General features: G+C 32.7%; 3 protein-coding genes across 5 annotated transcripts; all 3 read right to left on the bottom strand.

Moving 5' to 3' along the window:
- Positions 1-560: 560 nt before the first annotated feature.
- LOC114377052 (14-3-3-like protein D) lies at positions 561-4423 on the bottom strand. The gene is made up of 6 exons (XM_028335428.1): positions 4222-4423; positions 3127-3433; positions 2931-3018; positions 1703-1812; positions 1482-1630; positions 561-968 (listed from the first exon to the last, which is right to left on the bottom strand). Exons 1-6 carry the CDS (start codon positions 4295-4297, stop codon positions 907-909), a joined length of 792 nt encoding a protein of 263 aa, XP_028191229.1. The 5' UTR covers positions 4298-4423; the 3' UTR covers positions 561-906.
- A 7153-nt stretch (positions 4424-11576) lies between these two features.
- LOC114377353 (dol-P-Man:Man(6)GlcNAc(2)-PP-Dol alpha-1,2-mannosyltransferase-like) lies at positions 11577-16534 on the bottom strand. Its single transcript, XM_028335826.1, has 10 exons — positions 16104-16534; positions 15214-15301; positions 14971-15130; positions 14560-14777; positions 14087-14382; positions 13059-13173; positions 12828-12963; positions 12185-12381; positions 11988-12077; positions 11577-11909 (listed from the first exon to the last, which is right to left on the bottom strand). The coding sequence occupies exons 1-10, from the start codon at positions 16364-16366 to the stop codon at positions 11778-11780; spliced, it is 1695 nt and encodes a 564-aa protein (XP_028191627.1). The 5' UTR covers positions 16367-16534; the 3' UTR covers positions 11577-11777.
- A 1168-nt stretch (positions 16535-17702) lies between these two features.
- LOC114375715 (phosphoenolpyruvate carboxylase-like) lies at positions 17703-24121 on the bottom strand. Of its 3 annotated transcripts, XM_028333565.1 has the most exons (12): positions 23991-24052; positions 23737-23886; positions 23449-23649; positions 22421-22812; positions 22222-22306; positions 21797-22019; positions 21594-21697; positions 21406-21499; positions 21061-21215; positions 19870-20868; positions 19013-19399; positions 18136-18432 (listed from the first exon to the last, which is right to left on the bottom strand). In XM_028333565.1, the coding sequence occupies exons 3-12, from the start codon at positions 23614-23616 to the stop codon at positions 18136-18138; spliced, it is 2904 nt and encodes a 967-aa protein (XP_028189366.1). In that variant the 5' UTR covers positions 23617-23649; positions 23737-23886; positions 23991-24052. The 3 variants fall into 3 exon arrangements, with proteins under 3 accessions (XP_028189364.1, XP_028189365.1, XP_028189366.1); XM_028333563.1 differs by lacking the exon at positions 23737-23886 and having other exon boundaries at positions 17703-18432; positions 23991-24121; XM_028333564.1 differs by having other exon boundaries at positions 17801-18432; positions 23737-24057.
- Between the last annotated feature and the right edge of the window lie 526 nt (positions 24122-24647).

Raw genomic sequence — 24647 nt, 5'->3', positions numbered from 1 at the left:
TGGACCATTTTGAAGATAAATGGCATGCTCATTGATCATCAGTCTTAGGAAAGGAAGAACTTATGGTTATGGAAATAGGGAAGCAAAATTTTGCAAGAGTTTTGTAATTGAGAATATGGATGAGTGGGGACCATTAGTGATCAACACTCAGTATGCACTATCTACAAAAGAATAAATAAACTAAATTGTTCATAAAAAATGAATGTGAAAAGTTAATAAAAAAGAGATAATCAGATAAGTTACCAAGACAACAGATGTAATTTAAATATACTTCGAAATTGTTACTTTTTTATTAAATAATGCACAAACGCATCCTAAATTCCTAATATGGAAAACCTGAAATTTTAGAAGGAATATATTTTTATTGAGAAACCGACACATGCCATAGACTTTCCTTATAATGGATTTTGCTTAATCAACTGTATAGATAAATCCAAGGAAAATGAAAGTAAAAAAAATGATTTTTTTTTTGTTTCAAATTTCTTATATTATTGCTTTTATTATTACCAATAGTACTAGGAGGGGATTAACATTAACCTAATTTGTCTGTCTTAATAAAATGAGACTTAACAAAAGTCTAAATATTGCAATATTACAGTGGCTCACATGTGATCAGTTCTTGAAAGGCCAACCCAAGAACAGATCTTAACCATAACAGGATACAAATAGGGAAATTATGCATTGCAAACCAATGGTGTTTTTGTGTCACAAACACATGAATAAAACTACTCAACAATAGCATAAAAATGAAGTAGATGACTCAAATAGGCCATCACTCAAAAATAAGAATGACTCAAAGTTGATGAGGTGCAGTGCACCATTCAGATAGAGGCTTCACTACAATGGAGAAAATATGATTGAGAAAAATTAATGCATCAAATCTTAGACATATGACAGAATGATGGGTTAGCGGCCTAACTCATCTTCTCCTTGATCAACCCTGGCTGCGCTTTCCATTTTTAGGTCCTCTGAAATAGAAAATTAGATCCTTAATCAGTTAAAAACCAAGGAATTAACATTGGAACTGGATTTAGCTCCTCTAAAGTGAGCAACCAAAGTGGGTAACCTCAGTTGTTAATAAGAAAATCAACAGTTGATTTTCTAACGCATCCACAATTTGTTATGAATGTGCACATAATATTGATCATTGAATTTTTCATCAACGATGTTTGAGATTACTTATTTTACCTCATAAGATGAATTGTTCACTTTATTTTTGCGGACAGATCTAATTGGAACTTTAACTAAAAACTAAGATATTTGGTTTGGGCAGCTTCACTCTATTTTTGCTCCAACAAATATCATACAACACACAAGGAGCAACTGAATCTTGGGAACAGAGATGATGAAAACTGAAGGAATGATTTTCAGATGTGAAGAGGAATAGGCATACAAGTCAAGAGATGAGCTGTCATTGGAATCTTAAGATCCTATGAATTTTAAAGAAATAGAAATTGTATCATGTGATCTCTATATCTTACCACCCTCTTCGGGGATATCAGAAGTCCATAAAGTAAGGTTATCCCTCAACAGCTGCATAATCAAGGTACTGTCCTTGTAAGAATCCTCATTCAGGGTATCCAGCTCCGAGACAGCATCATCAAAGGCTTGCTTTGCAAGATGGCAGGCCCTGAAAATAAGTTACATGAAGTAAGGATCTGTCTCAACCCTTTCTCTCATTAGCACAAATATTTCCACATACCTTTCAGGTGAATTTAATATCTCATAATAAAACACTGAGAAATTTAGAGCCAGACCCAAACGAATAGGATGTGTAGGTTGTAGTTCACTCTCAGCAGTGGTAGAAGCTGTCTGTAAATAATCATAGCAGTTTAGTCTGAGCTGGAAATTTGAGGTTTTCTATATAGCACAAATAACTTAAAATACCACAATATTGAGGAATAACAAAATAAACAGTAGGAGAGAAGCATAACATGAAAACATGGTACAAACTCCAACGACATATTATTGGTCATAAGGAACAGATGTCTCTGTACTTTAGAAGCAAGAAAGATAATTCCTTCAGAAAAAACAAAAGGAAACAATGCAGAATAGGGCCATCTAATGGTATCCCTCTAACCATGTTGCCACTTGCCATGAAATTGAGATCATAATACTCAACATACTGCAGAGGAAAAGGCTTTGCCAGTAAAGTGCATGTACCTACCCTTAATTTAACTTAAAATTACATCATGATTTTAACTAACTAAAATTTAAGGATGAATACTCCCTTGTGCACTTTACAGACAAACTCACTTTAGAACAGCTTTTTCCTACCACGGGGAGCACAAAATTGTTAAGCATCTAATGAAGGATATCGCGCTTCATGGAGCATAGAAGTATTTGTGCAGTTAATCAAGCCCTCATAAAGCATATAGAAAAATGAAAATTTCACTCCCTCTTTCTCACAGAATTCATCCAATTTGTGTTCTGTTGAACATATAAATGGATATAAATCACTGGTAAAAAAAATAGTATAAAACCTGATGAAGTTCCCGTATGGAGGCAAGAATCAAACATTAATAAAAGGTTCAACATAACTTCTAATGTAGTAATGTACAGAAAAGGACTAACTCACGAAACAGTTTATTAACATAACTACATAAGACCTAATCCTATAAAAAAATACAAAGATGTTCAGATAAACTTCTTAGGCCCTAATGAAAGTCATGGAAAAAAGGTTATTCCTAAGTAGCAGCATCCAATCAGCCAGAATTTGGATGAAAAGTGAAAGCTTCTCTACCTAACCTACCAACACATAGTTATTGAAGGAAGACAATTATCCTGTTATATTATTAACAGTTGATGTCCTTCATCTAATAAATATTATCTACATTTTCTGCTAACATTGAAAGCAGCAAGTTTGGCATATACATAATATTCGGCAAACTCATTTTACAGAGGTAATCCTTGTTACCTCCAGCAAATACCTGATATGCTTTAAGTGACTGATCTGCCACCTCTTTCTTTTCATTGCCAGCTTTAAATTCTGCCAAATACCGGTAATAGTCTCCTTTCCTGCGTCCAAGTCAAAACTCCAAAAATGGCTTAAAAGGCCAAAAAAGCATGCACATCACAAAAAATAACACTTCAAACCCCCACAAAGAAGAAAACAACAAAGCATACATCTTATAATAAAACACTGTGGACTCCGCAATATTAGTGGATGGAATAAGATGCTCATCTAAAATTATCATAATGTCACTGCAAATGTTGGACAGCTCCAACTCCACCTTGTTCCTGTAATCCCTGATATGCTTAACATGCAACTCATTCCCTTTGGAATCCTCTTTCTGCTCTATCGATGACAAGATTCTCCATGAAGCTCTCCGTGACCCCACCACATTCTTGTACCCAACAGAGAACAGGTTCCTCTCTTCCACACTCAACTCAACGTCCAGCTTCGCCACCTTCTTCATGGCATCCACCATTTCTGCACACCACACTCCACCACTCAAACACATCTTGAATCAAATTCCAAAACACAACAAATAAACATAGAGTTTAATTTTCACACCCTCATCCACTCAGAAATCATGTCAGGTATGACTTTTAAAGTAATTATCATACTCCACCCCTCAACACTCTTGAACCAAAATACAAAACACATAACAAATAAATATAGTTTAATTTTCACGCTCTCATCCACTCAAAAATCATGAGGTATGTATGACTTTTAAAGTAATTATCATACTCCACCACACAGCACTCTTGAATCAAATTCCAAAACACATAACAAACAAATATAGTTCAATTTTCACACTCACTCATTCAGAAATCATCTCAGGTATGACTTTTAAATAGTTATTATACTCCACCACTCAACACTCTTGAATCAAATTCCAAAACACGTAACAAATAAAATACAAAGTTTAATTTCCACACTCTTTCAGAAATCATGTCCAGGTATGACTTTTAAAAACTTAGCATGCAATGGAAATATCCTACTACAAATCCAAATTTTACTCTTTTTCTTTCATAATAATTTAGATGGTGAAATGGGCATGTAAAAGTAGAATAGCAGTTCTATGCAGAAGTGAAAAAGCAGTGGACTTTTATGGAAAAATTGAAACTTTATCAGAACAAATGTCTGTTATAAGGAAAAAGAGAAAATGGGTAGCTGCAGGAGATGATGGAAACGTGATTGAAAGTGGAATGCAGCTAAAATGAAGGAACCAGAACGAGTGTTCACTTCACAGTGAAAATCGAGAGAGAGAGAACCATCATAGCGTTCAGCTTGTTCAGCTAACTTGGCAACGTATACAAAGTTCTCGCGTTCCTTGGAGAAGGTAGCCATGGCTGGTTCAGTGATTTGAGTGTTCCTTCCTTCCACTGTCTCCCTCCTCAGTGTGGTGTGGAGAGAGAGAGAGAGTGAGGAACCACAAGTGAAGTGAAAGGTAGATGCGGTTTTTTTTTTTTTGGTTAAGGTTCTGAGAATTTATAGGTAACCTGGTATTGCCGGTGACAGGTTTTTCTTTTTATGACAGTGACTGGAAAGTGGGACCCATGGGCGTAGTTGTGCCCGTGTGGGCTCATGCCATGCACCCATGCCGAGTTGCCTACTACACCTTAGATATCAATCATCAATCAAATACAGAAATATACAATTAATTAATTAATTAATAGTAAATTACACGGATGATTTTTAAAGTTTCTTGAAATTACATCATTTTGGCCTTTTCCATATTTATAGTAACTTCTTTTATTAGCGAGTACAATATAATATTTTTTTAAATAATTAAAAAAAGTTAATTGAACATAATTATCTCCAATAAAAAATACTTATAGTCTAAAAAACATTAAGAAATTAGTATAATATGTAAGAAGTATCAAGGTATATTTTTTAAAAATTAAAAAATTTAGTGTAAATGCAGGTAAAAATAAGTAAAGTTTGTGTAATTTTACAAAATTTCAAGAGTAATTAATTTAGTTTACTAATTAGTTATTTTTACTTTTTACTTTTTATTTAATAGAAGATAATTTAATTAAATAAAAACTACATAATATTAATTTAAAAAATTCATGCATTTTATTATTGATTTTTTATTTTATGAAATATAATTGTTTTACATTACTTTAAAATTTTATTTCACTTATTTTTTTCATAACTTTTTTATTAATTCATTTTTTAACATATTATATTATACTATATTAAAATAAAATGTAATTATTAAGCATTCGAAACTAACCTCGAACTAATATATTATAAAGTATAAACAGGTGTTTTCATAGTTTTGATAGCTATTCAATTTTTTGTAACAAAATAAAAAAGCTATTCAATTTCTTTGGGTTGCTGTTTTTATCTGCTAGTGTAAAACAAGTGACGCTAACTATCGTTGATTTTTTTTTATACTTAATATTTCTTTCTTTTCTTAACATTACTTTGATCTTCATTCATTTATAAAATTATATAAGAAATCAGAATAAGTTTATATTAATGGAAAGAATATAAATCTTAAAATCTTATATAAATTTTTTAAAAAAATGTGTAGAACAAAACCAAAAAATAGATTTTTAGTATTTAATATTTAATTTCAAATATGAATATTTCAAATTTTTATATTTCATTTTTTCTATTTTCTTCTATTTATTTTTCTTTTTTTTAGCTTTACAATTTCTAATGAAATTTTATTATTTTAAAATATTAATTGAAAAAATAACGATGAATGGTTAAGCGTTTGAACGGTAGTTGGAACAAGCCAATCAAGTAGAGCCACGCAGGATATCAATCTGTCTATTCAATGAGTGTGATATTTCTTGAGATATTTGGAGGTTGCAGTTGGACTTATTTGGTTGGTATCAAAACTATCCTTCAACTATTTTTTTTGTTTAAAGTTCCTTCCTTAATGTTTTTTTTTTTGGGTATTTTCACCCAAACAATATAACTAAGTTATAAATATTTATCAAAAACATCTTTTAATTATTTCGTTACAATATCAATAAGGTGTAACATGATAAATAATTTTATTAATTAAATATGTAATTATAAATTTAATCTCTGACCCATACATTTGGATAAAATTTGTTAAAAATTAATAAATCCCTTAAATAAATTTTAATAACTTAAGTGGTTAATCATTAACTTTTGGTTAAACTATATCCTCCTTAAAGTAGGAAGGGGTGGTTGTGACATCTATGCCTTGTATGTTTTTTTTTTTCTTCTCAAAAAAGTGGAATTACGTCAACCGTGTAACACACCACAATCCAATCAAATTCTTCCAATCACGTAACACATAATATCATTGCATTTGATATATTTTTGTCGTATAGTAATGAAATAAATTAAGGGTTGGTTTGGAAGGAATAAAAGTAAAAAGAAATAAAGCTAAGAAGTAAAAAAACACATATTACAATGAATTTTCCTTTATTTGATTAAATAAAAAGTGGAAGGAAAACAAGAAGAAAAATTAATTTCTAAACACAATTTTTTTTATAAAAAATCCTTCTACTTTTTCTCCAATTTTTAAATTAAATTTTTTTTTCTTTCCCTTCTATTAAACAGAAGATAAGGGTGTTTTTTAGGGGGGAATAAAGTATATTTGATAGAGAGAAAAAAATATAAGAGATAATAAATGGAGTGTGTCCGAAAGATTGAAAATAGAAACAAATAAAAATTGTTTAGCTGAGGACATTTTCTTAAAGTTTTTACATTTTCTGTTATTTTAAAATTTTCATATATGAATATCACAAAAAAAAATATTTTAGAAGGAAAAAAATTTGACCGTTCATAGTTTTTTTTTTCTATTTCACCCTTTTTTTTTGTTTCTTTCAAATCAAACAATCCTAAAATTATTCTATTTTGACCTATTTTTATAGGCCCTGTTTTTTTCTTCTTTATTTTTATCCATTCAATTTATTTTTCTTAGTTTTTAAAGTTACATTATTTAAATAAAAAATCATGTCAGTTAATTTGAAAGGACTAATAATCATGATTGATTCCCAAGATTCTTTAAAAAATAAAAGAGGAAAGAGGAAAGAGGGTTTGGTAACATTTTTACTTTTTAGACACCCTGTCACCATCTTTATTTTTTATTTTTTGGGACGGAAATCGGTTGTCACCACGTCACAAAAATTGGTTGTCCAATTGAAAGGATAAAATGTTTTTAATATAATATTAAAATGTGTGGCTGATGAGAATTTAGCAATAATTTTAAAACACATCAGGAAAATCCCAGCCATCTTTTCTTATACCTATGATAGCTCTGCAGTCCTTCTATATGATGCTACCTTTTTTGAAAATCAGTTAAATGTTCATTAACCAACATTAACATGAAATTGACTTTGTAACTTGAAAGAAGAACAGCATATACGGACAATTATATTTTGAAATTCACATATCGAATTAATTATTTTTAAGATTCAATATTCAATTTGAGTTTAGTTAGTTATTGGAGAAGAAAATTAAATTATTTGTAACTAAACTTTATGTTGCTTTTTATTGTAGAATAGTGTGACGGGTTTACAACACTACTATCTTCTCTTAACCCTTTGAGGATTTTCCAAGGCTGCTAAGCCTCAACTTGTAAGTGAATTCTATGATAAACATAGCATCTCATAGTTTTGGATGTAATTGATGGAACTTTGATTTGTTACGTTGATAGTTTAACCTTCATTCTTCAATGATCTTGTCCTCTCACAATTGAATAAAAAAGATATTACATGAATGCAGTGTCAACTTCTCTCCAGATTAAATTGTATTTTTTTTAACTGTTTCGTAATATGTTTCAAACAACATAACTTTGGCCATCATAGATCTTAGCACCAATTTCAGACAACAACTACACATCTGCTTTGTTTGTCTTAATTGCATTGCATAGGTGTATTGATGTACACAATGAGGCAGGTTACGTAATGCAAAATGGAATGTCTTAATGTGGTGGTCTTTAATCATTGTTCTATATATAAGAGGTGATGTTTCTACCTACCATATATTCCAAAGATTTCACAATCAATAATATTGTACCTTTCTTTCTTCTTTTATTATTAGTTTTTGAACAAAGGAAGTGAGTTGGGAGACAAAACGATCAAGTGAGATGTTAACTTGGGATCAATCAAGCAATCCCCCAAAAAGCCTTGATAACACAAGAACAAAAGCTCTCTTGGGTATGAACCCTAACGTTTTCACATGATGAAAAATTCATTTCATATCACTTTTATTTTTACACTTCCTACTTACACTTTTATGGAGTGATGAAATGATAGGTGATGTAAAAGAGAGAAAAAAACAACAAAAAACAAAGAGCGAGGTCTTTTTCAAGGACTGTAAAAGGTGTTAAAATAATGTAAAATTAATAATCATGATTTATATTTTTATATGACACCGATAATGGAAGACACATAGGATAGAATAATTAATCCAAGTTTTACTCAATATGGTAAAAGTGTAATTAGTACTAGTGTGTCCAAAATCGGAAGATGAGAGGGAGGTCTCTTGAGACTTCAATTGAACAAAAGCCATACTTTACTTTTATACTTTATGCTCTTTTTTACAGTTTTATTATTGAATGTTTGGACTAATGGCCAACCCTATAATTTTTATCATTACCTAATAAATTTTGCATCAATACCTTCCAGGTGATGAGAATCGATTGCCATTTTCCATTGCATGTTTTGGTTCGTTTCATGACAAGTGCTGCTTGGACGAGTATTTAAACAGCATGACAAATGACTTTATGCAAAGAACAAAATTTAGAAACGGTTGTTTTTTTCTTTCTATTCTCTAATAACCTAAGTTAATCTATGCTTATATTTGATGCAAACCGTTATCATGCAGGTTATCAAAGTGAAATTTTAATTATGATTGAAAAATAATATTAAAACACCTAAGATTTTTTTAATCGTAAATGTTAATTATTAATATCATTTTCACAAAATATATTTAAAGAACACCATAAAGTGAAAAGCAAGTAACCTAAAAGTTAATTAATTATATATATATATATATTCTTTTCCTTTAAAAGATGCTTAAATTACACTTTCTTTTCCTTTTGTTTAAATTATATTTTCAGTTTGTTTAAGGTTACTTGTTGAAATAAACATTTTTTTAATAAAATAAGTAATTTATATTTTTTTAGTGAGTTTGTCTAAATTGTTTTTGCTTAAAAAATAACTTTTTTTTTGCTTATTTTGAGAAGCAAAATTTATCTTGCTTCTTAAAAAAACACTTATTTTAAATTAATTGTTGTAAATTTAAATAAACTTATAAAAAAATACAATTTTTTTTTTGTTTTATCTCAATTTTTCAACAATAATAAATTTAAGGTTTAATTCTAAGTTTAAAACATGACTAAAAATACCAAAATAAATCAATAATAATAGTAATAAAATCACACAAACATAAAAGCATCCAAGAAATATCCAAGTACAAATTAATATTACATATTACACAATAAAAATAATAAAACTAGCATAATATTATAAGTCTTCATACAATAAATTAACAACATTATACCGAATCAAGTCTTCATACTTCCATCCAAGTGCAATGAAACATCTTCAACATCAAACCTACACAATGAAACATGTAAATATGTGTTCAAAAAATATAAAAAAGTCATGAATTAATATAATAAAATTTTCATACCGTTGGCGTTGGTGTGTCTGCATCGTCAACTATTGAGCAAAATTTCATCTTTGATTTTAAGGAACCTAATGACACAATTATACAATCATTAAAATAAATTAATTGCTACGAAGTTTGAATGTTTGATGCAGCGTTTTAGGGTTTAGGTAGTGTTTGTGTCTTTGTGACTTGTGAGATATCACTTATATATATGATAATTTTATTTTGTAAATTTTTTACTAGTAAAATACTATATTAACACTTATATTTATGTTATACATATTATAAGTTAAAAGAGTATATAAGTAAAATTATATATACGCGGGGATACGGGACCCTGCGGGGCGGGGAGCATAGTCCCCGTCCCCAAATTAGTTGCGGGGGGATTTTTCATCCATCCTCGTCCTCGTGGGGAATTTTTCTCCGACCGCAGGGCCCCGAATGGGGCAGTCCCCGTGGGGATCCCGAGTTGCAAGGAGAATTATCATGCCTAACCGCAGATGATAAGCATATTGACTGGGATGCTAACAAAAAAAAAATACACTTTCCCTTTCTTCTTTTAAAATATACACTATCATTTTCTAAAAAATGAATATTAATTATAGTGGTCAAAATTATGAATAGAAATTATTTTTTTTGACAAAAAAATAGAAATTAATTTTAAACATTCTATTATTGGTTTTAATATATTTTAAAAGGTAAAATGAAGTTTTAATTTCTTTTATTATCCACAATCAAATATCATCTAAAATAATTATTTCACTTTTAAAGATCCCAAAATTGATAATAGATGTTCAAACTAGTTGTCAATCATGTCAAAATAAAAAGGGGGGAAAGTCTTCAAAAAGTGGATAGTGAATTAAAAGCTTTATCATGTATATTTATCTTTCAAAAGTGGGGAGCGCATATTTTAAAACATTTTAAGAAAGGAGAGTTCAACTATCTTTTAAGAAAGGAAAATGTCTGGTTCAGTATTTTTAACCTCAGGTTGACTTCGAAAAAAAAAACACAGGTCCACATTAATATATGCACTCTCATTTGTTATAGATGCGGCCATTTTAAGATTCACATAATGGCTGCATGCACTTCCCAGTTAAATATAGATGCTTATAATGCCTTTTTTTAAGATTCCTAGGATATGGGGAATGGCTGCATGCATGTCTGGTTCAGTATTTTTAACCACAGATCCACATTCAATTTGAAGCAAGCTTTTATGTTTTAATATGAATTTGATGTGAAGATTAAAAAATACGCACGTTCAAATTTGAATCTAAACACATTATTGTTCATCTACTTTGCTGGCCTAGGTGTAGCAAATTGCAAACAGTCATAACATGTCTAGAAACACGTTTTGCATTTTGCAAACGAGGGTAAACTCAGCTGTGATCTGTATTTATCATGATGTTTGTAAAAAAAAAAAATTTAAAAAATATAAAATTTGAACTAGGATTGTTTATAAACCCTTTTGCATTGAGAGAAGTCCATACTTTCCAACGCATGAAAATGGGAATTAAATTTGTATCTTTTCCATTGAACTTCCCTTTGCAGGTTTGTAATACAAACCAAACACACATTTATTAATTTAAAATTGAAACATTACCCTTTTATAATACCAAACTTTTTACCACAATCAATTTTACAAAATTAAGCTTATTCAAAATCAAGTTTTTAAACATCATTAATTTGCTGCAATAACATCAGCTAAACACACTTCTAGAAGCTCCATAAGGGTGTATTCGAGATATTATCACATATGTATGGAAAAATGTTAGGCCAATGTTTCACACAGGAGAAATTTGTAAAATGTAATTCTATCAAAAACAACTTTTATATAGCATTTTTTATGGATTGAAAATTGTACACTAGGCTTCACTACAAGTTTTCTTTTGAAATAAAAGATTTTAAACATAAATCACTTCAAACTCAATTTTAACCAAAACAATTTTGCAAAATGAAGATTATCCAAATCCAGTTTGCAAATACTCACCCCAACACACACTTAATCCGTAGATGATTAATAAACTGAATGCTTCCGTGGGAAAAAGACATCAGACAACACTCGGGGAATCTAAGAAGATTAGAACTAAATCAAATATTCAACAACAGATGAGGGAAATCCTACAAGCTTACTGTCTCTAACAAAAATGGTTTTGTTGTTAATCCACCACCATATTCTAGGACAATCTAATGCCCCATCCCCCGCCCAAATAGAAAATCAGGTGGTTCTTCTTTTAAGCAGCTTATACATTCCAAAAACATTCTTCTCTTGCCAAAGGTAAGGAATGAAAAAGGACCTATACAGTGCCGGTGAAAGCTCCCTGTCCAGATAAGGCAATGCAGCAATAGGCTGAAATACAAAAAATATCCAAACAATTAAAATTAAATATTAGAATTCAATATGAGAAACTTCAAGAATGACTTTTACCTCCCATGTTGACAAGTCACTTCCACGAGTCAGGTAAGGCCGCTCTAGCTGCAGCTCGACAAGGAAAGTACAAGCATCAACATCATGGAGCTGTCAAATCAATGTTAGTCACTAGTCAGTTGCCTTCCAACAAAAACTTATAAAGAGCAAAAGTACAAGCAGTCAAGCACCTATATATGTAATTAAAGAGGACATACATATTGCTTGTCTGATGCCATGTTTTTATTGTTGAAATATGGTGGTGCTGATGCAGTCCCCCCTAGGGTAGAATTAAATGGGATGGGAAGAAGACCTCGGAATCCATCGTCAATCCATCGAACTTGTCCCACATAATCTGGGATGAAAAATGATGATGGAAAGCGATGCCATTCACTTCCAACACAAAGTACAGAATCTGCAACACAAAGGAACATGCAAATTTAGGCAGCACAGCAGCCTTAGTTTCTTTAAGTACCCTATGACACATTGTCAGGAACCCATAAAACAGCTTCTCAGTTTTCAGAGATGGTTGAGAAAAACAGAAAGAAAAGGAGAGCATGCTTTGGCAGTGTTTACTAAATTTCAAATGAAGAAGTAGAACCTAAGGAGAACATTCTCCTTTCAAGTGTTTCCCCTTTTACAACGGTTCTTTACCCTTTCTACAACAGAGCAAATGCTCAGTTTCCAAACAGAATGCTCTACCCCCATATCCTATTAAAACTAATTCCCTATCCCTACACCTTTAATCACTGAACTATTTCAAATAATTAAAAACTATCCCAATTACTCCATTCAATCACATTTTTAAAAAAAAGGCCATTCATAAAATACAGAAACAAAGCCACCAGATGTTTGACTTACTGTTTTCTGCATCATGGTGTTCCAAGATCTTGTAAACCTCTAAGGGAGCGGAGTAACCATTGATCAGAGAAAATGTACGGGCATGAGAGGCATATAGTATAAGGCTAAGAACCACTGGTCTCATAACTTTGGCAACCTGCATTTAGCATGAGTAGAATTCAGAATGTATTTATTGCTTCCATATCGGATATATAAAGATCTATCCAAATCTCAAGTAAATTGGTATCTTACTGTCACTATTATAGAGCGATCATATGGATTATATTTGCTACGGAAAAGATCAGGGAAGCTCTCAATAACAGCTGAAGCAGCAACACAAATAAGTGGATATACTGGATACAGGAACCTGCATGCACAGATGGAGAAAAACAAATATTATCTGTTCCAATGCAACCATAGATTTTATAATAACACAATCAAATACAAAACTCATAATTAATTCACTCAACTGCACAAGCTGAAGGAATAATACTAAACAATTACCCTGTGCACTATTATTTCTCTTCTGAAGAGCACAATTATCTTAATAGTTACTCTACATAAATGTAGAGGATAACTAAATCATGATAATTAAATCCAATTTACAGTGTCTAGCTTAGACTTATCCAAAGGGAGGGAAAACTGAACTCTCTTCAGAAGTGAAGAATTGGGGATGAATTCCCTTAATGAACAGCTAATCCAGACAATATGCACAGAAAAGGGGTTTGAGAAACTGATTTTTAATTAAGGATAGGCCCAATAATATAATCAAGATCTAGAAGACATGCTTTCAATAAATTGGAGATTCCTGTGATACTAACTCAAGTTTTCCTTATTCCAAATTTCTTCCCTTAGTTTCTGAATGCACAAAAGAAAATTTGCAATACTGTAAATATTATGGAAATTAACTTCACTCCAACTTAAAATTGAGTGCCTTATTCACTATAAGCTAGTCCACCAATTAACAAGGTTCTGTGTTCTTAACTATAGGTGAGTGCACCAATTCAAAGGCAATACCTGACTTTCTAAATCTAAACAAAACCATCTAAGCTCCCACTTATAAAAATGAGCCTATATTGGAGATTACAAAAAAATATAAGGTCTGTGGACTTGTATAAACCAAAAATGTAGGAAATAAGAAATTGATATCCATTTCAATGTCATAGCATAAAACATAATAATATACATGGTGTGTGCATTGTGCAAGTGTTTGTCTCAAATAACATCATATGACTAAATTTAAATTTGTAACAGAAGACCAGGTAAAAATTCAGCCAAACCTTTCTTCTTTGTGTGGCTGCAAAGACATAAACCCCAGCCAAATATATATAGGTGATATCACAATCAGTAGGTCTGGTGCATATTTCTTCTTTGCAATAGGCAAAATCCCCAAGAACAGCAGAGCAAGAACAAAACAAAAGTTGAAATTGTTAAATCCATTCCTCAGATAATAAAGAGGCCCTTCAGTCCCATACAGATGGCTTTCACCGCCTCCAGCTACATTGTATATTAAAAGATTCAAGACAGATGAAGTCCATTTTCCATAGTAGTAAAAGTCCATAACTATTGACAATGCCTGTAAACACAATTAAAATATGCTGCCATTGTAAAGGATATGAAATATGAAATTTAATAGCATAACAGGATGCAACCAAAACTATACATTATATACAATATTAGATGGTATAGACATAATTTATAGGCCAGAGAAGGTCAATGAGAGGGGGGGGGGGGGGGGGGTAGTCTGACTTACAAGAAGAAGAATTGATGTGACAGCCGCAGCAATAAATGCCTGTTTGAATTTTCTAGATAGAGAATATAGTGTCACTGGAAGGAAAGCCAAGATTGAGAATGGCCAGCCAAGTATTACACCAATAACAGCAACAGAAATTGCTGCAGCAGGTTTATCCAGAAGAAATAAACCTGATGCAAGAGATATTGCATACATAGAAAACGAACTCGGCAAGAAACCTAGAGATAATAAAAGTTTGAAAAAGAACATTAGTAAAACAGAGTCCCATATCTTAGACTGGAATACAGAATCATGAAACACATAATACTTGGTCACCCTTTATTTATTTTCAAAGGTAGGTATGCATAATGACAAGAGAAGATGAAGATAAGAAATCATTTTGAAAAAATAAAAAGCCAAAGGATCACTTACTAGTGCTAGCAAAGAAACAGCCACTGGTTAAGCACAGCATAGCAAGGGCATACGTAGCAAGTCGTTTTCCATACTTTCTCGAAAGAGCTACCACGAGAACAGTATCAGTCAAAACAGAGAGAAGACCGAGAAAGAATCTCACAGCATAGAACACTCTCACCTACAGCAGGAAAAGACAATGGTAACATGAAAAGCTCATCTAATCTGTAACAATTCAACAAGTAAGCACAGCAGGAAACTTACTTTGTCCTCACTAAACAACCATGAAGCTGGTCGACCCACTATTTCATGAAATAAAAGGTACGAATATGACCGAAGAGCAAACTGTGAACTGCAACCAAGTACACACCACTTGTCATTTATCAATACCATGACCTGAACTGAAACTAATGAACTTTTCTTCTCAGTCTTTTAAGTCATTTCTTGCAAGCTATAGATAAAACCTAATAAAGGCATCATCAAAATAATCTTTTTTCCTGTCATCTACAAGCTACTAAAGCTGCATTTGGAAGAATTTATTTACAACTAATTTGGGCTTATCTTACAACATTAATAAGCACTTACATAAATATTTGAGAGCTTACCAGACTAACTTATGATATGTCTACAAACTGTTTTCAGCTTATTTCAATAAATTTCCCACCATAGCTTACAAAAACTTTTTAAAACTTAAATGAAAACAGTTTAACTCCATTCCCTCTAGAAACAATTTATACATTGGCCCTGTTTGGATAAACCTCTACGTACTAGTAAGTACTTATAGGAGGAAAAAAAAAGGTAAAATGAATCGAACTTCTTTCTTAAGTTAATATATCAACTTATACATTTAACTTTTATAGATGTTCTTTCATCTAACTTCTCCAATAACTGAGCTGCATAAGTTGATTTTAGCTTATTAAAGAAGCTCAATTCATTTTACACTCTTACTTTCTTTTCTTACAAGTGCTTACAAGAGAAGTTTATGTAAACATAGCCATAAACTTATTCAACAAGCATTTAACTAAATTGCTTACCCAAACACACCCCAAAAATAATAAAAATCAAAACTTTCTCTCTTCTCCCTTGACCCATCATCTCCCCAAAACTGAACCCCAACAAAAAAGAAGAAGAAGAAGAGCAATACAGAACAGAACCTGTATTCCCATGTCTGGAATCCAGATTTGTAGAGAAGGAAATGAAGAGGCTCCCAGTAATTGAAGACCTCGTCGCAATCGTGGATGATGTTGGAGGTGGCACTCATGTACCTCAATAACCCAAGAGCCACGAACGGGAAAACCCACCCCAACCCTTCGTCTTTCTCCTCCGCTTTATCGGGCTTGTCCAGCTTCGTGTACGGTTCTGATGGCGACGGATCAGACGGCTCCGAGCGCCGCTGCCTCACGGTGGAGAGGGACATTGCGATCACGATCTTTCGAAATGAAAAATGGATTGGATTTTGAACCTTCTTCTTCTCTTCCTAGGGGTTGTACAAATTTGAAAGTTCAGAGCATCTCCTACTTACTTCCTCGCAAAGCAAATTCTTTACTTTTTTTTGTTGTTGTTGTCTCTGCTGCGTCGTTCTTTTCTCTTTTCTCTCTTATTTTTATTAATTTAATTAATTAATAAATAATTTCATAACTAATAATCGTTTTTTGGTTTTCATAAACAATATATCAAGTTCGAATAGTATGAATAAAAAAAAACGTGATCCAAAAAAAGACCCACTGAACCAGATTTTCTACCTATATTAGTCATCTCGTGAAGATGGAAGGACAATGGTGATAAAAAAAAAATCGTTTTTCCAACATATGAATAAAGGACATTCATAAGTTAGATAGTAATTAAGAAATGTTTAATAAAATGTTTTAATTTGTTATTTAAAATTTTAATTTTTTTATGAATTTATTTTTATATATTAAACTTCTGCATCAGTGTTGACTAATTAAAAACGGAAAAACCATTCTAAATAATCGGCTATCAAATAATGATAGAGCTTAGATAAAATATGCAAAATATTATATAGAAATGGGAATAAACATGAGTCTTATAAGAAAGTGAAGGGCAAAAAATAAGGAATTAATTTTTTATGGGTTTATTTTAATATTTTTTTTTATGAGTTTGATAAAATAAAATCTTTTGAACTCATGTTTTTATAGTTTGATTAGAAGAAATTTTACTTCTATAAGTTACACTTTTATCAGTTTATGAGATGTAATTAATCATGAGTTTTATTAAAATATAAGAGATGAAATAATTTTAAGGAGAATGTAATTATAATTTTGATTTCATGAAAATAATATTAACTTATGTGTTGCAAAGGTGACTTTATTTCACACTTGAAAATTTGAGCAAACAAAACCAAGTAAAATGTCAGAATTTTTTTTTTTTGTGACTTAAAAATGTTAAAAGATGGAAGCAATAAGGAATTGTTTTAATATGAACATGAAAACTTGTGTAATATAATTTTTTATTCAACACAAAAGTTACATACGATTGTTACAACACAAAATCAATTATTCAATATGAAACGAAATATTTATCTGAAATTAAGCTAGTATTTCAACTTGATTCTAAATGGACAAAATGTGTGTTTGATTCACTGTTTATCATGTTGAAAGCCAATCATAAGAGGAGGATTGACACATTCAATGTGCTTATGTGCATTGGAAAGTGGAATTTCATTTTTCCAAACACGCTCTAAGTAAATTTAAACAGACATTAAGAGAAGAAAAAAGTTAAACGGAAGAAATTGATTTTAACTTATAAAGAAATTTAATTTCTTTTACTTCCTTGTTATTTCTCCCCTCATATCATGAGACTAGTACAAACCCTCTGTTAGTATACATAGAGATAGTACTAAACACTCCCCTGATTTAATGATGGCAAACAAAACAAAACAAGACCTTCTGGAACGAAGATACAAAGAAGTACAGAAGAGGGTAGTAGTAGCAGTACTAAGCATAATTTCCGTCTTGAAACATAACACATCAATGGCATGCCTCATTTGTGTGGTAGCTGACTCTTTCAGTGCAGAAAGGTGGTGTAGCATAATAACAAAACAAAACAAAACAAAGTGTATCTGAGAACAAAACTAGAGCACTAACTTTCAGTGCTGCAACCATATTCATGCTATCTTGATAGTAATAAAAAAAAGGAAAATACAAGTAATAAATGACTCAAACAAACTTAACCAGTGTTCTGCATGCCAGCAGCAATACCCTTCATAGTGAGAATGAGGGTGTCTTCTAAACCAGGAGCATATTCACTTGTTGGGTTCAGTTTTATAAGTTCATCAGCTGATTTGCTTGCCTCTGCAGATTCCTTTGATATGCGGGGGCGCACCTTCACATTGTAGTTAGGATCACGGATACGTTTCAATGTGTAAGCTTGGACAATATTGAGGGTGGTAATGGGAGCATGACGAAGCCTGAGTCTTTGCTTCAAGTAAGGGTCCCCTTCAAGAATTTCCCTGTGTCCAGCCACCTACAGGTACACCAGAAAACAAACAAAATCATCTTGTGAAATAACTAATCGTCAGTCTTGTTTTTAGGTGTTGAAAGTTCAATATTGGCCAAAGAATTAACTGCAAAAAGACTGATTGTAGGCTATGGGCACATGTTAAGAAACATTTAGTTTGAAATAAGGGCCAGTTTAGTCCAACTCACTACCAGTGCTTTTAATTTTTCTAGCTTTAAATTTGATTTAAAGATAACCAGAGTTCTCCAAATTAAGTTTGAGATCAAATTTTTGTGAATAACGTGTAGGAATGAATTTTAGTAGATAATAATAAATTTTCAGAGAAAATATTTTACAGAACACATACTCTAATTGGATAAACTTCAAGAAAATACAAAGATAAAATGCATTGAGCTTTTCTATAAGCTGAAATCAGCTTATGTACTAAGTTTTGTAAAAGCTCTTTTTATTTAATTGTGCATAGTTAATTTTAGTTAATGGAGAAGATCAATGCATTTTATCTTCTTATTGCCTTTAATGAAAGCCCTTTTGGAATGAGTTCAAAACTATAAAATGTTGAATGTTTACATGGTTGAAGTGGCATTACCTGAAGTAGGAGTTTCTTAGTTTCTTCATATTTGTTCCTCAATTGATCCCCAAACAGCCACAGATCCTTTGAAACAAGGAGCCTATCATTCAGACCAGCAATTTTCGGATCTCCTTTGGCAAACACCATTTCCACCAAATCAAGTGTGACCCTAAAGAAAGGCCATTGATTGTACATCTCTTGCAGCATATTGAGATTGTTAACATTTTTCTCAATGACTTCTTTAAATGCTGCTCCAAAGCCTAGCCACACTGGAAGATGAAACCTTGTCTGAGTCCATGCAAAAATCCAAGGTATTGCACGCAGTGTTTCAATGCCTCCACTAGGCTTTCTCTTTGCTGGTCGACTTCCAATGTTCATCCTTCCATACTCCAACTCCGGTGTAGCCTACATGAAACAAAGTTGACAGTGATTGTCATCATTTAAATATCAATTTACTAACAGAGAAGTTGATGATTCAATTATATCTGGGGGCCTTTTAAGGACTTATTTGAGCTTATGCAGGTGGCTTACAAATTTTATTTTGGAGTTAAACTTTTATGCATTGTTGGTGTAAAAAAATTTACACTGTCAACCAGTCAGATATCATGGTAGGGTATGACTTTGAAAGTATGGTAAAATTCATGGACCAGTCAGAAATCACAGTATAGTAATATTCAATAAATTTACCATACTTTGTTAATTTGTGATTGAATAACAATATATAAACTCTTTACACTATCAATTCATGGACTATTCCTTTTGTAACTTATTTTTGCAAGTTTCACAATCAAGTTTTTGAATAAGGTCTCATGTCATCTGATAAGAACTTAATGAATAAGTACTTAATTAAGTTGTTTACTAAATGTGGTCCTTACCAGGCGGAAATACTCAACAAAGCGTGGTTCCTTGAATACAATGGAACGGTATTCCTCAGTAGCAATGACAGCCATCTGATCCATCAAAGCACGCCATTCTGGTTTTGGAGAAATCGGGGGGTGCATGCCATGTTCTAGAGTGGCAGCAGTGAAACGTTGTAGTGTTCTAAAACACAAGTGTTGTTCTCCAAATGATTGCTCAATGACTTCACCTTGGACTGTCACACGAAGTGATCCATGGATTGTGTCTGGAGGTTGAGACAGAATAGCAAGATGAGTAGGTCCACCTCCTCTTCCAACAGTTCCACCGCGACCATGGAACATGGTTAGCTTAATTCCAAATTTCTTGGCAACATTTATAAGTTCCTCCTGAGCCTTATATAGCTGCCATGCTGCAGAGAACCTCCCAGCATCTTTTCCTGAATCTGAGTATCCAATCATCACTTCTTGCTTCCCATTGATCCTATTTCTATACCAGTCTATCGAGAACAACCGTGCCAAAGCAGCAGGAGCAGCCTCTAGATCAGCTAGCTTCTCAAACAATGGCACAACTCTTAAGGGATGCTTGATGTGGCATTCACGTTGTAGAAGCTCAACTGCAAGCACATCAGATGGTGCAGTTGCCATTGATATGATATAGGCTCCAAAGTTGTCTGGTGGTAGTTCTGCTATGACATGAAATGTGTCCAAAACATCTCTAATTTCTTCGGTTTGGGGAAGGTCAGGTCCAAACAGAGGCCTTTTGCCACTTAACTCAGACAACAACCATTCCTGTCTTTTCTCTTCAGACCATTCCTGGTATGAGCCAATTTCCAAGTGTTTGGTAATGGCATCCAGCACATCAGTGTGACGATCTGACTCTTGCCTGATATCAAGCCTCACTAGTGACAATCCAAAAGTAGAGACTTGTCTCATGAAATCAAGAAGGCTTCCATCAGCAATTGCTCTATCACCACAAGCACATAGTGATCTATAACATAGTTCAAGAGATTCTAGGAACTACACAAATTAACTTTAGTTAGCGTCTGTCAAATAAAGATATCCAAGGAAAACATAAATTCATCCACGATCCAACCAAAAACTAACATGTTAAATAACTAAAAGTAAACAAAAAACATAGCTAGTAACAGTATATTAAAATCCCAACTGTGTTAATGGAAAAGTACAGGAAAGCAAAAATAATGGATGTACCTCCTCAACATTGGTGAAAGTGGCTTCCTCTGGAATGTCAGAGTACCCATTAGAAAGCAAATGGCGAGAACGCTCGCGAGTTTGATAGAGCCTATCCCTTACTTCACCAAGTACCACACGATATGGTTCATTTGGGGGAACCTTTTTCCAGAATTCTGCATCATGAAGAAAGAAATATTATCACATGAGTAACCAACCCAACATATTTTCACCATTTAGATAATTGACATAAGTAGACAACAGCTTGTTCCTTTGTGATGTGACCTTGTTTAGATATCATTGTTTATAGCTTCATACAAAATAAAGTAAAACACATTCCCCGAGTTTAAAGAGTGTCGTAAACACCTATATAGTGCTTTGCAACTTCATCTTTCTTGGAAGACCTGTGAAGTTCTTCTGCACGAACGCGTAGTTCATCATTGCAGCGCCACATAGAGAGCTACAGAAATAAGAAGGGAAATCAGCAAAATGATTCAAGAGTAATTAACAATCCACGATGATCATTTTAAAAGTATGCCAGAGCTATGGATTACCTCAAACATAAGATCTTCTATCTGGGAATAATACAAATTAGCAGCCATCATTCTAGCCAATAAGCAAACATCCCTTGTCACTTCAGGAGTTACTCTTGGATTACCTGTATCATATTGGAACATAAAATTTGCATATCATTCCATTTGTCCAGTATACTACGATAATATACACTATTTTTTAAAATCACAAATAAGACTAATACCATCCCGATCACCACCCATCCAAGAAGAAAATTGAATAAGGGGAGCATTATAAGGAACACGCTCTTTAATCCCTATATTGTTCAAAGCTGTGTCTACACGGCGCAGAAATCTGGGAACACCATTCCAAATTGTTTCATGGAAGTAGCTCATCCCTGCTCTCATCTCATCTTGTGGTGTTGGAGGGGTCCTCCTGATTTCATCTGTACGGAAGGCAGCTTGAATCTACATAGACAAAAGCAACAAAAGAAAATTGTTAACAATGTCGTTGACTCAATTGAGCCTTTGTTTCTTTTCACCCTTAAACATTTCTTCTTCAGCAGAATTAACTCCAAACGAAGGCATTGATGTGATGAAAAAAAAAGTAATGGTTACTTGTTGCAGTTTGGCAAAACATCAAACTAATCCTAAAGGTTTTGACACTCACCTCCCTTTGTAGAGCCTCATCAAGCTCCTGCTTATCATCAGGAGTGATGTCTTTGGCATACAATTGAGATAAACAATTCCTTATCCTGCAATGCAGATGAAAACCATAAAGCTCAATTTTGTTAACTATGCAACAGCTTTAAAAAAGAAAATACAAAAGTGAATACTGAAGCTGAAAAATACTATATTTTGTAACAAACCTTCCATGCTTTTGAAGCAAAGATCTACGAATTGATTGAGTAGGGTGAGCAGTAAGAACCAAATCAACAGTCTGGTTTTTCAGTGCATCAAAAACTTCCTGAGGAGACTTCTTCAAGCCAAATACAAGTTTTTTGAGAGTTTCTTCAATGTCTGATTCTGTAGTTGCGTTGTTCTCATCTGCAAAATCCCCTTTCTTCAACTTGTTTCTTCGGCGGCGAGAAATCTGGACCTCTTCAGCCAAGTTGGCCAAATTAAGCATGTGGGAAAAGGACTTAGCAACAAGAATAGAGTCCCCAGCATCCAAACTGGTTATCAAATTTCCAAGTTCTTCCAGTTTCTTAGGGTCATGCTTTCCTTCATACTCAGCTGAAAGTTCATATACTTCTTGGACCTGCACAAGAACATTTTATGTTCTTAACATCACTGCGAAACAGTTTTCCAGTTCATAAAAGTCAAAGAGGAATGCAAGAACACATAAAATCCAGTATATTATTAACTCAAGGTAAACTATAAAATCTGCCAAACATAAGATTTAACAATATATCCCCTGATTGATCCGTTTATTTTACTGATTACATATCTACCTTCTACGTAGTACTTGACATTCAATCAGCAAGACATAAAGTGCAGCCAAGTCAAAGTATAGTAGGTTATGTTTTGTATTTTTGTATCCTTAAGTCAAACACATATTCAAACTTGTTCGAGACTCCCACATAGTGATATGGCTAAACGTGTATATACTCATGAGATAGCTTTTAGGTTGAGTAGTAATATGCCTAAGAAAAAAGTTTATATAAGCGGGGGCAACAACTCTCGTTTCTATCAACTAACTTTTGATATTGAGTAAGGTCTGATTCCAAATTCTAAGATAACTATTTAAAATCTGTCAAAATCAATATTAGCCTTTCACAACAAATTTGAGACATGAGAAACCAAACAATGAGCAGCCAAATCAAATCAAAATCTAACAAAAAAGACATCAAATTAGGAGAGCCAAAAAAGAAAAGGAAGAAGAAAAAAAACCCACTGTTTCCTTCAGATCCTCCCCATGTAAATCTTGAAGAATATCAAGGAACCGATCCAACAGAAGAGCATCATACTCAATCAGTTTGTCATCCTCACTCACTTTGGCAGGAGCCAATTGCCTAAGCTGTGCATCGATGGATGCCATCTTTTCCAGGTTCCTGTTCGCCATTGCTACCTTTCAGTCGCTCACCTGTGATAAACTCTGATCATAGAAAAATAACCAATCACCCCACAGGAACAACAAATAAATAAAAAAGAGAGAGACACAAAATCAATGAAAACTATGAACCTAAAACCAAGGGGACGAATCAAAACAACATCCATAAATTCTTCCACAGCCCCGCAAATAATGATGACATTGACTTCTATGAGTTGAATGGATGACACGTGCAGGGTGATATTAATACTTCTTACAACAACAAGAGTGGGAAAAAAGTGCCTATTGGAAACACAACACGTAGGGAACCAAAAATCATGAAACATATGACTTTTTGTTTTGCATGACCCATGAAATGAGCAAGATATTGGAATCCAATATGGTACCTGTGTACGAGGAAGAGGAAGATCACAACGAATGAAAAATGGATCAAAAAGAGAGATAGTGTTGTTCTGATCTTAAAGTATGCATAAGGGTGTCTTTATATAGAAAAGTAGAGACATTTTTACGTGCCTAAAAATATTTTTTTTTGTTACCTTTTATTGTTTTCGTCGAACCTAATTATTACTGCTGATGACGGAATATGCTTTTAAGTTTCCAAGATTCTATCCTTCAGTCCAGTTAGTATACATTTTTCTGTTCTTCAATGCGAACTAGGCTGAATTATGTAGGGGCCAGATGGAATCTTCACTTTTTCCGTTTTTTTTGTTATTAAGAAACATTACACTAGATATTCTCTAAATAAAGACCTTCAACATCTAACTATTATTGAAATAAATTTATATCTTTTTAATATTATTTTGTATACACAAAGTCAAGAATGGAATCTTGATTAACATGATTCAACTACAGGCTTTTGTCTTTATTGGACAAAACAAAATTATATGGGCAATTATATATATATAAGTAGCAGTTTAATGTCATTAAAACCCTTTACATTAATGTTTTCATCTTTATTGATATATATTAATGAAATGTAGGTTATTAATTTTTTTTAATAAATATTTGGATTTATACAACTACCACAGTTTCTCATAAAAAAT

This window comes from Glycine soja, chromosome 11 (assembly GCF_004193775.1).
Source record: "Glycine soja cultivar W05 chromosome 11, ASM419377v2, whole genome shotgun sequence".
Lineage (NCBI taxonomy): Eukaryota > Viridiplantae > Streptophyta > Magnoliopsida > Fabales > Fabaceae > Glycine > Glycine soja.
The sequence above is the reverse complement of the archived record's forward strand: the minus strand, read 5'-3'. Positions and strand labels throughout refer to the sequence as shown.

Excerpts from the sequence above, each read along its gene's own strand:
- LOC114377052 (XM_028335428.1), bottom strand. The coding sequence starts at position 4,297 with ATGGCTACCTTCTCCAAGGAACGCGAGAACTTTGTATACGTTGCCAAG. Across the intron at positions 3,019-3,126 it reads ACAGTGTTTTATTATAAGAT|GAAAGGAGACTATTACCGGT; the intron begins GTATGCTTTGTT and ends ACTTGGACGCAG. Across the intron at positions 969-1,481 it reads TGATATCCCCGAAGAGGGTG|AGGACCTAAAAATGGAAAGC; the intron begins GTAAGATATAGA and ends TTTCTATTTCAG.
- LOC114377353 (XM_028335826.1), bottom strand. The coding sequence starts at position 16,366 with ATGTCCCTCTCCACCGTGAGGCAGCGGCGCTCGGAGCCGTCTGATCCG. Across the intron at positions 15,131-15,213 it reads GGTTGTTTAGTGAGGACAAA|GTGAGAGTGTTCTATGCTGT; the intron begins GTAAGTTTCCTG and ends TTCCTGCTGTAG. Across the intron at positions 12,078-12,184 it reads TGGCATCAGACAAGCAATAT|CTCCATGATGTTGATGCTTG; the intron begins GTATGTCCTCTT and ends TTGATTTGACAG.
- LOC114375715 (XM_028333563.1), bottom strand. The coding sequence starts at position 23,616 with ATGGCGAACAGGAACCTGGAAAAGATGGCATCCATCGATGCACAGCTT. Across the intron at positions 22,307-22,420 it reads TTGCTTCAAAAGCATGGAAG|GATAAGGAATTGTTTATCTC; the intron begins GTTTGTTACAAA and ends TCTGCATTGCAG. Across the intron at positions 21,216-21,405 it reads AGTTGCAAAGCACTATATAG|AATTCTGGAAAAAGGTTCCC; the intron begins GTGTTTACGACA and ends TTCATGATGCAG.